We start from the raw sequence: 15571 nt of genomic DNA, 5'->3' as shown, positions 1-15571 counted from the left end.
AAAGGGGAGTCTATATACAATGTGTGCAAAAGGCATGAGGAGGTAGGCGAATAATTACAATATTGCAGATTAACACTGGAGTGATAAATGATCAGATGATCATGTACAGGTAGAGATATTGGTGTGCAAAAGAGCAGAAAAGTAAATAAATAAAAACTGTAGGGATGAGGTAGGTGAAAATGGGTGGGCTATTTACCAATAGATTATGTACAGCTGCAGCGATCGGTTAGCTGCTCAGATAGCTGATGTTTGATGTTGGTGAGGGAGATAAAAGTCTCCAACTTCAGCGATTTTTGCAATTCGTACCAGTCACAGGCAGCAGAGTACTGGAACGAAAGGCGGCCGAATGAGGTGTTGGCTTTAGGGATGATCAGTGAGATACACCTGCTGGAGCGCGTGCTACGGATGGGTGTTGCCATCGTGACCAGTGAACTGAGATAAGGCGGAGCTTTACCTAGCATGGCCTTGTAGATTACCTGGAGCCAGTGGGTCTGGCGACGAATATGTAGCGAGGGCCAGCCGACTAGAGCATACAAGTCGCAGTGGTGGGTAGTATAAGGTGCTTTAGTGACAAAACGGATGGCACTGTGATAAACTGCATCCAGTTTGCTGAGTAGAGTGTTGGAAGCGATTTTGTAGATGACATCGCCGAAGTCGAGGATCGGTAGGATAGTCAGTTTTACTAGGGTAAGCTTGGCAGAGTGAGTGAAGGAGGCTTTGTTGCGGAATAGAAAGCCGACTCTTGATTTGATTTTCGATTGGAGATGTTTGATATGGGTCTGGAAGGAGAGTTTGCAGTCTAGCCAGACACCTAGGTACTTATAGGTGTCCACATATTCAAGGTCGGAACCATCCAGTGTGGTGATGCTAGTCGGGCATGCGGGTGCAGGCAGCGATCGGTTGAAAAGCATGCATTTGTTTTTACTAGCGTTTAAGAGCAGTTGGAGGCCACGGAAGGAGTGTTGTATGGAATTGAAGCTCGTTTGGAGGTTAGATAGCACAGTGTCCAATGACGGGCCGAAAGTATATAGAATGGTGTCGTCTGCGTAGAGGTGGATCAGGGAATCGCCCGCAGCAAGACCAACATCATTGATATATACAGAGAAAAGAGTCGGCCCGAGAATTGAACCCTGTGGCACCCCCATAGAGACTGCCAGAGGACCGGACAGCATGCCCTCCGATTTGACACACTGAACTCTGTCTGCAAAGTAATTGGTGAACCAGGCAAGGCAGTCATCCGAAAAACCGAGGCTACCGAGTCTGCCGATAAGAATCTGGTGATTGACAGAGTCGAAAGCCTTGGCAAGGTCGATGAAGACGGCTGCACAGTACTGTCTTTTATCGATGGCGGTTATGATGTCGTTTAGTACCTTGAGTGTGGCTGAGGTGCACCCGTGACCGGCTCGGAAACCAGATTGCATAGCGGAGAAGGTACGGTGGGATTCGAGATGGTCAGTGACCTGTTTGTTGACTTGGCTTTCGAAGACCTTAGATAGGCAGGGCAGAATGGATATAGGTATGTAACAGTTTTGGTCCAGGGTGTCTCCCCCTTTGAAGAGGGGGATGACTGCAGCAGCTTTCCAATCCTTGGGGATCTCAGACAATATGAAAGAGAGGTTGAACAGGCTGGTAATAGGGGTTGCGACTATGGTGGCGCATAGTTTCAGAAATAGAGGGTCCAGATTGTCAAGCCCAGCTGATTTATACGGGTCCAGGTTTTGCAGCTCTTTCAGAACATCTGTTATCTGGATTTGGGTAAAGGAGAACCTGGAGAGGCTTGGGCGAGGAGCTGCGGGGGGGCCGGAGCTGTTGGCCGAGGTAGGAGTAGCCAGGCGGAAGGCATGGCCAGCCGTTGAGAAATACTTGTTGAAGTTTTCGATAATCATGGATTTGTCGGTGGCGACCGTGTTCCCTAGCCTCAGTGCAGTGGGCAGCTGGGAGGAGGTGCTCTTGTTCTCCATGGACTTCACAGTGTCCCAGAACTTTTTGGAGTTTGAGCTACAGGATGCAAACTTCTGCCTGAAGAAGCTGGCCTTAGCTTTCCTGACTGACTGCGTGTATTGGTTCCTGACTTCCCTGAACAGTTGCATATCGCGGGGACTGTTCGATGCTATTGCAGTCCGCCACAGGATGTTTTTGTGCTGGTCGAGGGCAGTCAGGTCTGGAGTGAACCAAGGGCTGTATCTGTTCTTAGTTCTGCATTTTTTGAACGGAGCATGCTTATCTAAAATGGTGAGGAAGTTACTCTTAAAGAATGACCAGGCATCCTCAACTGACGTGATGAGGTCAATGTCCTTCCAGGATACCCGGGCCAGGTCGATTAGAAAGGCCTGCTCACATAAGTGTTTTAGGGAGCGTTTGACAGTGATGAGGGGTGGTCGTTTGACTGCGGCACCGTAGCGGATACAGGCAATGAGGCAGTGGTCGCTGAGATCCTGGTTGAAGACAGCGGAGGTGTATTTGGAGGGCCAGTTGGTCAGGATGACGTCTATGAGGGTGCCCTTGCTTACAGAGTTAGGGTTGTACCTGGTGGGTTCCTTGATGATTTGTGTGAGATTGAGGGCATCTAGCTTAGATTGTAGGACTGCCGGGGTGTTAAGCATATCCCAGTTTAGGTCACCTAACAGAACCAACTCTGAAGCTAGATGGGGGGCGATCAATTCACAAATGGTGTCCAGGGCACAGCTGGGAGCTGAGGGTGGTCGGTAGCAGGCGGCAACAGTGAGAGACTTATTTCTGGAGAGAGTAATTATCAGAATTAGTAGTTCGAACTGTTTGGGTATGGACCTGGAAAGTATGACATTACTTTGCAGGCTATCTCTGCAGTAGACTGCAACTCCTCCCCCTTTGGCAGTTCTATCTTGACGGAAGATGTTATAGTTGGGTATGGAAATCAGAGTGTGCTAAAGCAGTGAGTAAAACAAACTTAGGGAGGAGGCTTCTGATGTTGACATGCATGAAACCAAGGCTTTTTCGATCACAGAAGTCAACAAATGAGGGTGCCTGGGGACACGCAGGGCCTGGGTTTACCTCCACATCACCCGCGGAACAGAGAAGGAGTAGTATGAGGGTGCGGCTAAAGGCTATCAAAACTGGTCGCCTAGAGCGTTGGGGACAGAGAATAAGAGGAGCAGGTTTCTGGGCATGGTAGAATATATTCAGGGCATAATGCGCAGACAGGGGTATGGTGGGGTGCGGGTACGGCGAAGGTAAGCCCAGGCACTGGGTGATGATGAGAGAGGTTTTATCTCTGGACATGCTGGTTGTAATGGGTGAGGTCACCGCATATGTGGGAGGTGGGACAAAGGAGGTATCAGGGGTATGAGGAGGGGACTAGGGGCTCCATTGTGAACTAAAACAATGATAACTAACCTGAGCAACAGTATACAAGGCATATTGACATTTGAGAGAGACATACAGCGAGGCATACAGTAATCACAGGTGTTGAATTGGGAAAGCTAGCTAAAACAGTGGGTGAGACAACAGCTAATCAGCTAGCATAACAACAGCAGGTAAAATGGCATTGACTAGGCAACGGGGCCGACAGATAAAACAAACAAGCAGAATGGAGTACCGTGATTAATGGACAGTCCAGCGTGCATCAGCTGTGTAGCCAAGTGATCAGGGTCCAGGGGCAGCGGTGGATGGGGCAGGGGGGCTGGACTGGCGAGTGTTATCCAGGTTAAAAAAAACGAACAATGACTAAATAGCTTGTAGCTAGTTAGCTGGTTAGCTTCTGGAGGTTCTTGAGTGTGTTCTAAAAATAAAAAATAATAGCGATTCCGTATCACATTGGGTGAGGCAGGTTTCCGGAAGGTATAAACAAATTTTAAAAATCGGGAAGAGATAGAAAGTACATATGGGCCACTGCGATGCAGACGGTTAGCAGGCCTTTGCTAACAAGCTAACAGATTAGCAGGCCGGGGTAAACAAGGTAGTAGTTAGCGGACCTTTGCTAAACAAGCTAGCAGTTAGCATGCCGAATTAGCAAGCAAGGAGATAGCGAGGGCTAGAGAGTTAGCCTTTGGAGGACATCGCGATGGGGTGAGTCTGTTTATTCCTCTTCATGCAGTGACATCGATAGACCGGTCGTGGGTCCGGGTATAGAAGCCCAGGAGTATGCTAGGAACACAGGAGCTCTGGCCGGGCTAGCTTCAAGCTACGTTGGTGGAAACGCTAGCCAGGAGTAATCAACCAGGGTTGCGGTTTAGCTCGATAGCTAGTTGTGAAGATCCAGCTGAAAAATCCAGCTGAAAAAAATGTTGGGAATCCGGGGATAAAAAATAAATAGGTCCGTTATGCTCTGGTTAGCAACGCGTTGTTCGAACTGGCGAGAGCTTTCCGAGCAAAAGGTTAGCTGATGACCGGTTAGCTGAAGACCGCTAGCATAGCTGGTGGTTAGCTGGCTAGCTTCGGTTGAGGGGTTCCGGTTCCGAAGTAAATATAAATACTTTAGGAAAAGTAGCTACATTGGGTGAGGCGGATTGCAGGAGAGTATTTGGAAGCTTAGGTTTAGCAAAATGTTTTTAAAGATATGCGAAGAAAAATATCTAAAACGAAAAAGAGACGATATTTACAGATATCTACAGAGAGACGATACGACAGGACGACTTACTGCTACGCCATCTTGGATCTTCAAGGAGAGCGGTTCAATTGTTGTGAAGAAGGCTTCAGGGCACCCAAGAAAGTCCAGCAAGCGCCAGGACCATATCCTAAAGTTGATTCCACTGTGGGATCAGGGCACCACCAGTACAGAGCTTGCTCAGGAATTGCAGCAGGCAGGTGTGAGTGCATCTGCACACACAGTGAGGCGAAGACTTTTGGAGGATGTCCTGGTGTCAAGAAGGGCAACAAAGAAGCCACATCTCTCCATGAAAAACATCAAGGACAGACTGATATTCTGCAAAAGGTACAGGTATTGGACTGCTGAGGACTGGGGCAAAGTCATTTTCTCTGATGAATCCCCTTTCCGATTGTTTGGGGCATCCGGATAAAAGCTTGTCCAGAGAAGACGAGGTGAGTGCTACCATCAGTCCTGTGTCATGCCAACAGTAAAGCATCCTGAGACCATTCATGTGTGGGGTTGCTTCTCAGCCAAGGGTGTGAGCTCACTCACAATTTTGCCTAAGAACACTGCCATGAATAAAGAATGTTACCTACACATCCCCCAAGAGCAACTTCTCCCAACCACCAAGGAACAGTTGGTGACAAAGAATGCCTTTTCCAGCATGATAGAGCATCTTGCCATAAGGCAAAAGTGATAACAAAGTGGCTCGGAGAACAAAACATCAATATTTTGGGTCCATGGCCAGGAAACTCCCCAGACCTTAATCCCATTGAGAATTTGTGGTCAATCCTCAAGAGGCGGGTGGACAAACAAAAACCCACAAATTCTGACAAACTCCAAGCATTGATTATGCAAGAATGGGCTGCCATGTGGCCCAGAAGTTCATTGACAGCATGCCAGGGTGTATTGCAGAGGTCTTGAACAAGAAGGGTCAAAACTGCAAATATTGACTCTTTGCATCAACTTCATGTAATTGTCAATAAAAGCCTTTGACACTTATAAAATGCTTGTAATTATACTTCAGTATTCCATAGTAACATCTGACAAAAATATCTAAAGACGATGAAGCAGCAAATTGGTGCAAATTAATATTTTTGTCAGTCTCAAAACTTTTGGCCACGACTGTAGACTTTACCGTGAAATGCTTACTTACAAGCCCTTAACCAACAGTGCAGTTCAAGAAGAAGAAATATTTACCAAGTAGGCTAAAGTAAAAAGTAATAATACAAAGTAACACAAAGTAACACAAATAAGAATAATGAGGCTAAATACAGGGGGCAGTGTGCAGGGGTACAGGCTAGTTGAGGTTTGCCTTTTAGACGGGATGTTCTGTGCTCATAATTAACTTTGTGCTGTTGGAACTCAGAGCCGTTGGGAAATCCATGGCAACAAAATGTAGACTAGGGTTCCCACATCGCTAATTTGCCCCTAAATGGATTAGTGAACAAGGCAGGGTGGATATTACAATCCATTTAGCAGTGTAATTTGCAAAAATGACATTTAATTACATAATGATTGTAAAGATCTCATATTGCTTACAGCTGCCCGTGGTTGAGCCATCCCCCCTAACTACATCTTATTGTGTGCCCTGCTGAAGGAGCACTGGTGTGTATGTGTGGTGTGTCTGTCTGTGTGTTTGGTTGTGGGGTCACACAGGAAGTGCTCCCAGTCACACAAAGCTGCTCTCTCTGAGGGTGTGGGATGGATGGAAGGACGGACGGACGGGGGCCTGGGTATAGCGATACGGTGAGAGAGCTGGCACACAGGAAGTGCTCTCTCTGAGGGTGTGGGATGGATGGAAGGACGGACGGACGAACGGGGGCCTGGGTATAGCGATACGGTGAGAGAGCTGGCACACAGGAAGAGAAAGGTGTGACTGGCAGCTGTGTCAGGTGGAGGCTGTGTCTTTCAGTCAGAGCCAGCAGGTTAAATAGGACTGTGTTGAATGAACTCTGAGCCTGTCTGTGAAACGGAGACTGGGAACTGTGATATGCACCAATGTTGTACTTGGACTGAGTCTATCCAAATGAATGTTCAAAACAGTGACAAACCCCGCAGTGATAGCAGAAAACAGTGTTGTGGTCATTTTAACAACACCTGTCAATGCAGTTCCCTTTGCACACGTGCTATGTTGTTAGCCTAGATAGCCATGTCTCCTCTCCAACGTAAGTATATTGCTATTTGAACCCAGTCTCTATTAGCTTGATTTCCCCTGTTCGTCATTGACATTGTGGGACTCAATAATGAGATGTCCCTTTGATAAAAGTACTGTGGAGCTCTGGTTTGCCGGGGGGCACAGGCCATGCAGGGTAGGGAGAGGGGGAGTGTGCTCAACAAGGTGAGGGCATGCTAGTTGTGATATAGTTTGTTGTGACTATTCATTTGTTACACTGTGCCCACTTACCTGCCCTCCCCAACACCCTCGCCTTCTTTAGCTCCGGCAGACATCCCCCTGTCTCCCAAGCTCCAGAAGACACTAGCTGCTCTTGAATGCTTCTGCTTCCTCTAAACACTAAACAGGCCAGACCTCTTCTCTTCCCAGAGTAGACTACAGCACAGCGTTTCCATGGCTGCCTGCGTTGTCATGGGATGGCCCCCGGGAGTCAACCTCAGACTCTCTAACAACAATAGATTGTAGTCTGTCTGAAAGAGACTGTGGTGACTGTCTGTCTGTATGGTGACTGGGGGAGATAGTCGACAGACAGACACTGACCCACAGTTTTTCCAGTTCACTATTGGGGTTTGTTGTCCCAGGGCTAGAAATTGTATTTTATTTCCAAATCACATTTTGTCCCTTTGAGATCAGCAATCATGTTGTATTTATCTCCTAAATTATGCCATTGTAATAGCACCTTTAACCAAAATCCTTAACAGCAGCAACAATACATTCAGGCAGACAGACTGTCAATATTTATTATATCTTCTTTTATATCTTTATCCAATATATTTACTCACTTGAGTTTTTTTATAGCCCTCCTTGCAGCTGCACCTCTTCTGCCAAAAGCCTCACACTCCATATGTTACCATTTCCTGGAAATGCGTTGAATTGCTCAAATCGTTGATACATTTTATAGGGTCATTTTCTTGGATCAGTCCAGATTATTATCTTGGATTTATGAGCAATTATCTTAGTATGCTCCATGAATAATTAATCAATGCAAGCCATCTGATGCATGGAAATAATTGTATTCCGGACACACATATTCTTGTTGTCACGTTGGCATGAAGAGATTCGGGAGACAGGCACAGGAATGCATAATAGTTTTTAAAATGATGCCCAAATTATGGCGTGCCATAAGGCACGGGGACGAAGACCAAACAAACACATAACAAAAACACAGGGTTGAAACCCAAACAAAGAGCGAGGAGTACCTTGAATAAATAACACTAGTACACAAAGGGGGAGGAGTTGCAATATACTGCAGAGATAGCTTGCAAAGTTCTGTCATACTTTCCAGGTCTATGCCCAAACAGTTTGAGCTTCTAATTTTTCAAATGAATCTCTCCAGAAATGTCTCTCACCGTTGCCGCATGTTATAGACCCCCCTCAGCTCCCAGCTGTGCCCTGGACACTGGACACCTCATTGTGCCTCCCTCAGCAGTGCTCAGAGAATATGACAGTGGTGATCTAACTCCAACTGTGTAGAATCCCTCTATCCCCTTGTTTTGGTTCAAGCTCCAGCCTTTGTCTTAGCATGGGTAAATCACTGTTAAATTTCTAAGGGAGGAGAGGAGCGAAAGGGAGAGAGAAGAAGAGAGGAGAGGAAATGAGGTGAGAGAGGGAAGATGTAGGAGAGGCGAGAAGGAAGGAGAGAGGTTAAATGGCACTAGCATAGAGCGCCAATCATACTACATCCTGTAATCACAGACAGGGAGGGAGCAGTCCTGGTGGGCTTGGGTTTTTGCTATGTAGACTAGAGAGGATCCTGTTGTTTTGCAGCATGATTTTGTGGTAAAAAAGCCTCCTGTTGCGGCGTTGATGCACTGCTATTAGCCTGTAGTTTCCCCTGGGGAAGCGAACCCTCTCTATACACCTTCTGTCGTCTGTGGTGGGGTTAGCAGGCCGGGAGGTAACTACACACTACCTAGAAGTATGTAGTATAATCCATAAGGCAGTAATGTCCTCTGAGAATCTCTTAGTAGGCGTTGTTTGCATGACAGAATGTTCTCCATGTTGCTAATGATGGACTTGCGTAAAGACAAAGTGTTTGACCGTGGCCAGCTCTAAAGACATCCACTCTGCAACAGTGCGCTGATTGTGAAGCTTTGACAGCAACGCTGAAGGCTTAGAGAGAGAGTCAATGATAAGACACGTGGCTACAGGCTGCAGACAGAGTGAGGGCTTTTCAAGGGGTGTCAGGATGGTGAGAGACAGATTGGGTGCCGGCTCTCGCTCTCTTTCTCTGCAGCCCACTCCAGAGGTGATGAGAGTGGGTGATAAGACTGGAGGCTGCTAATGTATACTGTTAACTGAACACACACACACACATACAGGAGGCCAGGATCTGGCCTCTATTGTAGCTCCCCTGTAGCAATGGAGAGAGACAGCCTGCTAGGCCAGACAGTGTTGTTGTCATGGGAACAGATATACAGCCTGAAGGAACACCGTCAGTAATGACATGGTGTGCTGGTGTCTCTGGTTAAGACACAACATCTGTCTTTATCCTGCTCATGATGTTATGTGACCACACACACACACGCACGCACGCACGCACGCACGCACGCACACACACACACACACACACACACACACACACACACACACACACACACACACACACACACACACACACACACACACACACACACACACACACACACACACACACACACTGCAGTTTTGATGTTTAATTCTTGCCCATTCTTGCCCACAAGGCTCTTTGAATGCTCTTTGCAGGCTCATATTGCATTAATACATTCCGTTCAGTAGTCCTTTCCTGCAGTCAAATGACCAAATTGCCCTCTAGTGGCCTCATGAATGGAATGTTATTCATATTTTTCATAATTTCATAATGAATAAACTATTTTTTTTAGTGCAGAAAATCTGATGTTTCTATGTCAAACGTTTTGGTGTTATTTCAGTCTTCTGTGATGTCTATAAAGTGTAAAATGTGTATGCAAACCCAACATTGAATGCATTTATATCTGACATGGTACAGGTGTCTTCTTCTTTTTAAACCAACCCCATGTGTGTGAGGTGTATACTTGAGTTTCACAGCAGGTTTGTTTAAGACTTACCAAGAAACATTCTTTGACCCTGATTTAGCCCACTGCAGTAATGTTAATATTTCTACTCCTCTTTCTGTTTTTCCTCTCACCCCAGATGCAAAGGAGAGATCAGCCAAGAGATTCTCTGTGGATGGAGTCTTCAATTACACATCTCTGCTCCTCAGTAAGGAAGATAACATGCTCTATGTTGGAGCACGAGAGGAGCTCTTCGCCCTCAACCTCTCTGATATCAGCAGAGTCAAACTACAACGCAATGTAAGTGGGCACGAGTGTGTCTGTGTGTGTGTGTGTGAGTGTGTGTGTGTGTGTGTGTGTGTGAGTGTGTGTGTGTGTGTGTGTGTGTGTGTGTGTGTGTGTGTGTGTGTGTGTGTGTGTGTGTGTGTGTGTGCGTGCGTGCGTGCGTGCGTGCGTGCGTGCGTGTGTGTGTGTGTGTGTGTGTGAATTATATAACTTATATGGTGAATGACATCTTGTGGACACTGCTCTTTTTGACAGTACTCGGCAGCTACTTTCTTTACAGCTCTATGATGTGTCTTAGTAATGTGCCTGACACCTGTACTCTCCTCTCCTGTAGCTTACATGGAGTACCCCGAAAATGAAGAGAGACGAGTGCAGTTTCAAAGGCAAAGACCTACAGGTGAGTACACTGCAATGTCTGGAACTCTAGTGACAATATTTACACTTCCATTCCAGTCCTTAGGCTTGTTTTTTTTTGCTATAGTACTGAAAATGAACTTAGTCAGAGGCAGTGGAAGCTCTAATTTAAGTACATTCAGCAGTGGAGGCCTGAGTGATTTTGTTACAGCCAGATAAATTGTCTACCATCTAACCAATCCCCTGTGATTGTGGTGAAACCTCAATTCTGTGGGAAGTATACATTTATGGTTTATTGATTGTTTGGTTGTGGTACAGAGGCTCATAGACCAGGTTCTTGATGAAGACACTCTAATCTGTTTTCTATGTGAGACAGTTACTCAGATGTTTGTCCCACTGCTGCCAACAGCCCTCGCAGGCTATTTGAAAGCAATTCATTCCGGCCAAGTAATGTGGGAATATGCTTGGAAGGTCGCCTAACGAGCTACTCCATTCAACCTGAGTAACTCTCCCTCCAGAACAGTTTGTGGGAACATATGAATCATATTAACGATGCTCTCTCCTCTCCTGTGCCTTTAATGCAGACGGATTGCTTCAATTACATCAAGATTTTACTGCGTGTGAACAGTACCCATCTATACGTGTGTGGAACGTACGCCTTCAGCCCAATCTGTGCATACATAGTAAGTGTTAAAAGTTTTACTCAGCTGCAGCATACAGCATACTATTCATCAAGGCCTGTGTGATGTATAGAGAACCACCATGCCTGTGCGATGTATAGAGAACCACCATGCCTGTGTGTTGTAGAGAGAACCACAATGCCTGTGTGTTGTAGAGAGAACCACCATGCCTGTGTGAAGTAGAGAACCACCATGCCTGTGCGATGTATAGAGAACCACCATGCCTGTGTGTTGTAGAGAGAACCACAATGCCTGTGTGTTGTAGAGAGAACCACCATGCCTGTGTGTTGTAGAGAGAACCACCATGCCTGTGTGTTGTAGAGAGAACCACCATGCCTGTGTGCTGTAGAGAGAACCACCATGCCTGTGTGTTTGTAGAGAGAACAACCATGCCTGTGTGTTGTAGAGAGAACAACCATGCCTGTGTGTTGGAGAGAGAACCAACATGCCTGTGTGTTGTAGAGAGAACAACCATGCCTGTGTGTTGTAGAGAGAACCACCATGCCTGTGTGTTTTGTAAAGAGAACAACCATGCCTGTGTGTTGTAGAGAGAACAACCATGCCTGTGTGTTGTAGAGAGAACCACCATGCCTGTGTGTTGTAGAGAGAACCACCATGCCTGTGTGTTGTAGAGAGAACAACCATGCCTGTGTGTTGTAGAGAGAACAACCATGCCTGTGTGTTGTAGAGAGAACAACCATGCCTGTGTGTTGTAGAGAGAACAACCATGCCTGTGTGTTGTAGAGAGAACAACCATGCCTGTGTGTTGTAGAGAGAACCACCATACCTGTGTGTTGTAGAGAGAACCACCATGCCTGTGTGTTGTAGAGAGAACAACCATGCCTGTGTGTTGTAGAGAGAACAACCATGCCTGTGTGTTGGAGAAAGAACCAACATGCCTGTGTGTTGTAGAGAGAACCACCATGCCTGTGTGTTGTAGAGAGAACAACCATGCCTGTGTGTTGTAGAGAGAACAACCATGCCTGTGTGTTGTAGAGAGAACAACCATGCCTGTGTGTTGCAGAGAGAACCACCATGCCTGTGTGTTGTAGAGAGAACAACCATGCCTGTGTGTTGTAGAGAGAACAACCATGCCTGTGTGTTGGAGAGAGAACAACCATGCCTGTGTGTTGTAGAGAGAACAACCATGCCTGTGTGTTGTAGAGAGAACAACCATGCCTGTGTGTTGTAGAGAGAACCACCATGCCTGTGTGTTGTAGAGAGAACAACCATGCCTGTGTGTTGTAGAGAGAACAACCATGCCTGTGTGTTGTAGAGAGAACAACCATGCCTGTGTGTTGTAGAGAGAACAACCATGCCTGTGTGTTGTAGAGAGAACAACCATGCCTGTGTGTTGTAGAGAGAACAACCATGCCTGTGTGTTGTAGAGAGAACAACCATGCCTGTGTGTTGTAGAGAGAACCACCATGCCTGTGTGTTGTAGAGAGAACAACCATGCCTGTGTGTTGTAGAGAGAACAACCATGCCTGTGTGTTTGTAGAGAGAACAACCATGCCTGTGTGTTGTAGAGAGAACAACCATGCCTGTGTGTTTGTAGAGAGAACCACCATGCCTGTGTGTTTGTAGAGAGAACAACCATGCCTGTGTGTTGTAGAGAGAACCACCATGCCTGTGTGTTGTAGAGAGAACAACCATGCCTGTGTGTTTGTAGAGAGAACAACCATGCCTGTGTGTTGTAGAGAGAACCACCATGCCTGTGTGTTGGAGAGAGAACCACCATGCCTGTGTGTTGTAGAGAGAACCACCATGCCTGTGTGTTGGAGAGAGAACCACCATGCCTGTGTGTTGTAGAGAGAACCACCATGCCTGTGTGTTTGTAGAGAGAACAACCATGCCTGTGTGTTTGTAGAGAGAACAACCATGCCTGTGTGTTTGTAGAGAGAACAACCATGCCTGTGTGTTTGTAGAGAGAACAACCATGCCTGTGTGTTGTAGAGAGAACAACCATGCCTGTGTGTTTGTAGAGAGAACCACCATACCTGTGTGTTTGTAGAGAGAACAACCATGCCTGTGTGTTGTAGAGAGAACAACCATGCCTGTGTGTTGTAGAGAGAACAACCATGCCTGTGTGTTGTAGAGAGAACAACCATGCCTGTGTGTTGTAGAGAGAACAACCATGCCTGTGTGTTGTAGAGAGAACAACCATGCCTGTGTGTTGTAGAGAGAACCACCATGCCTGTGTGTTGTAGAGAGAACAACCATGCCTGTGTGTTGTAGAGAGAACAACCATGCCTGTGTGTTGTAGAGAGAACAACCATGCCTGTGTGTTGTAGAGAGAACAACCATGCCTGTGTGTTGTAGAGAGAACAACCATGCCTGTGTGTTGTAGAGAGAACAACCATGCCTGTGTGTTGGAGAGAGAACCAACATGCCTGTGTGTTGTAGAGAGAACAACCATGCCTGTGTGTTGTAGAGAGAACAACCATGCCTGTGTGTTGGAGAGAGAACCACCATGCCTGTGTGTTGTAGAGAGAACCACCATGCCTGTGTGTTGGAGAGAGAACCAACATGCCTGTGTGTTGTAGAGAGAACAACCATGCCTGTGTGTTGTAGAGAGAACAACCATGCCTGTGTGTTTGTAGAGAGAACAACCATGCCTGTGTGTTGTAGAGAGAACAACCATGCCTGTGTGTTTGTAGAGAGAACAACCATGCCTGTGTGTTGTAGAGAGAACAACCATGCCTGTGTGTTGTAGAGAGAACAACCATGCCTGTGTGTTGTAGAGAGAACCACCATACCTGTGTGTTGTAGAGAGAACCACCATGCCTGTGTGTTGTAGAGAGAACCACCATGCCTGTGTGTTGTAGAGAGAACCACCATGCCTGTGTGTTGGAGAGAGAACCACCATGCCTGTGTGTTGTAGAGAGAACCACCATGCCTGTGTGTTGTAGAGAGAACCACCATGCCTGTGTGTTGTAGAGAGAACCACCATGCCTGTGTGTTGTAGAGAGAACCACCATGCCTGTGTGTTGTAGAGAGAACCACCATGCCTGTGTGTTGTAGAGAGAACCACCATGCCTGTGTGTTGGAGAGAGAACCACCATGCCTGTGTGTTGTAGAGAGAACCACCATGCCTGTGTGTTGTAGAGAGAACCACCATGCCTGTGTGTTGTAGAGAGAACCACCATGCCTGTGTGTTGTAGAGAGAACCACCATGCCTGTGTGTTGTAGAGAGAACCACCATGCCTGTGTGTTGTAGAGAGAACCACCATGCCTGTGTGTTGGAGAGAGAACCACCATGCCTGTGTGTTGTAGAGAGAACCACCATGCCTGTGTGTTGTAGAGAGAAACACCATGCCTGTGTGTTGTAGAGAGAACCACCATGCCTGTGTGTTGTAGAGAGAACCACCATGCCTGTGTGTTGTAGAGAGTACCACCATGCCTGTGTGTTGTAGAGAGAACCACCATGCCTGTGTGTTGGAGAGAGAACCACCATGTCTGTGTGTTGGAGAGAGAACCAACATGCCTGTGTGTTGTAGAGAGTACCACCATGCCTGTGTGTTGTAGAGAGAACCACCATGCCTGTGTGTTGTAGAGAGAACCACCATGCCTGTGTGTTGGAGAGAGAACCACCATGTCTGTGTGTTGGAGAGAGAACCACCATGCCTGTGTGTTGTAGAGAGTACCACCATGCCTGTGTGTTGTAGAGAGAACCACCATGCCTGTGTGTTGGAGAGAGAACCACCATGTCTGTGTGTTGGAGAGAGGTGTAATTAGCCATGTATTTAACACTGTCAATCAAGGTACATATTTTCTTCTCCATGCGATTATCCCCCTGGAGTCTGCATTTTTTTTCACTTGAAATCAGTGTATTCCAATTATACCCCTTACAGATGTTTAGTGAGCATGTGTGGCTCTGGGTTGTATGAAGACATCTTGGAACACACAGATTTGAGAGGAAGTGCATCTTTAAAAGTGTTAAAAGTGAGGCAATTCAGAATAACATTGACATTTCCATTTAAAAATATTGACAGTCAAAGAACATCTCAAATGTGTGTTCCTTTCCCCTTAGTTCTACTTCAATATGGGGGCATTAAGGGAGGAGGGGAAGTATCTTGGCTGAACTTTAGGTTGTGAACCAGGATTCCCGAGTGTCTCTCTTATCACAACCATTGAGTCTCAGCCCACACAGAGAGATATAAAGTACAGTATACAACGTTATGTCCATTCCTGCTGGAAGCATCACTCATCGTCTTCCCCATCACCAGATCGCTTTTAAAAGGAATTGTATAATGACATTTACTTAAACAGCGACGGCCCCTAAAAATATATTTCTCATTTGAAAATGGAATATGTGGCATAAATATGAGTCCAAATATTCATTAAAATGTACTACAATGTGAAAATAGGATAAATTCGGTCATAAAGTCAGTCTCATTCAAAAGTCAGATTTGCAAGATAATGGAAAAAATGAAGGGTAGCGTAACAGTTTGGGTTGGGTTTATTTCAACCCTGCCCACAGATGGCAGCACCCACATAA

At 46.4% G+C, this 15571-nt stretch overlaps 2 protein-coding genes across 2 annotated transcripts in view; one reads left to right on the top strand and one right to left on the bottom strand.

Moving 5' to 3' along the window:
- LOC118401188 (semaphorin-4B-like) overlaps window positions 1–15571 on the top strand; it is a 93705-nt gene that overhangs the window by 57392 nt on the left and 20742 nt on the right. The window contains exons 3-5 of the mRNA XM_052474929.1: window positions 9891–10051; window positions 10371–10433; window positions 10975–11073. Of these exons, the coding sequence (XP_052330889.1) occupies window positions 9891–10051; window positions 10371–10433; window positions 10975–11073 (323 nt within the window). The remainder of the gene's footprint in view (window positions 1–9890; window positions 10052–10370; window positions 10434–10974; window positions 11074–15571) is intronic.
- LOC127910612 (uncharacterized) lies at window positions 11083–15059 on the bottom strand. Its single transcript, XM_052474932.1, has 2 exons — window positions 13830–15059; window positions 11083–11406 (listed from the first exon to the last, which is right to left on the bottom strand). The coding sequence occupies exons 1-2, from the start codon at window positions 14721–14723 to the stop codon at window positions 11122–11124; spliced, it is 1179 nt and encodes a 392-aa protein (XP_052330892.1). The 5' UTR covers window positions 14724–15059; the 3' UTR covers window positions 11083–11121.

The sequence above is a fragment of the Oncorhynchus keta genome, chromosome 22 (assembly GCF_023373465.1).
Source record: "Oncorhynchus keta strain PuntledgeMale-10-30-2019 chromosome 22, Oket_V2, whole genome shotgun sequence".
NCBI classification, from domain to species: Eukaryota; Metazoa; Chordata; class Actinopteri; order Salmoniformes; family Salmonidae; genus Oncorhynchus; species Oncorhynchus keta.
Note: the sequence above shows the minus strand (reverse complement) of the source record. Positions and strands in the feature narration are given on the sequence as shown.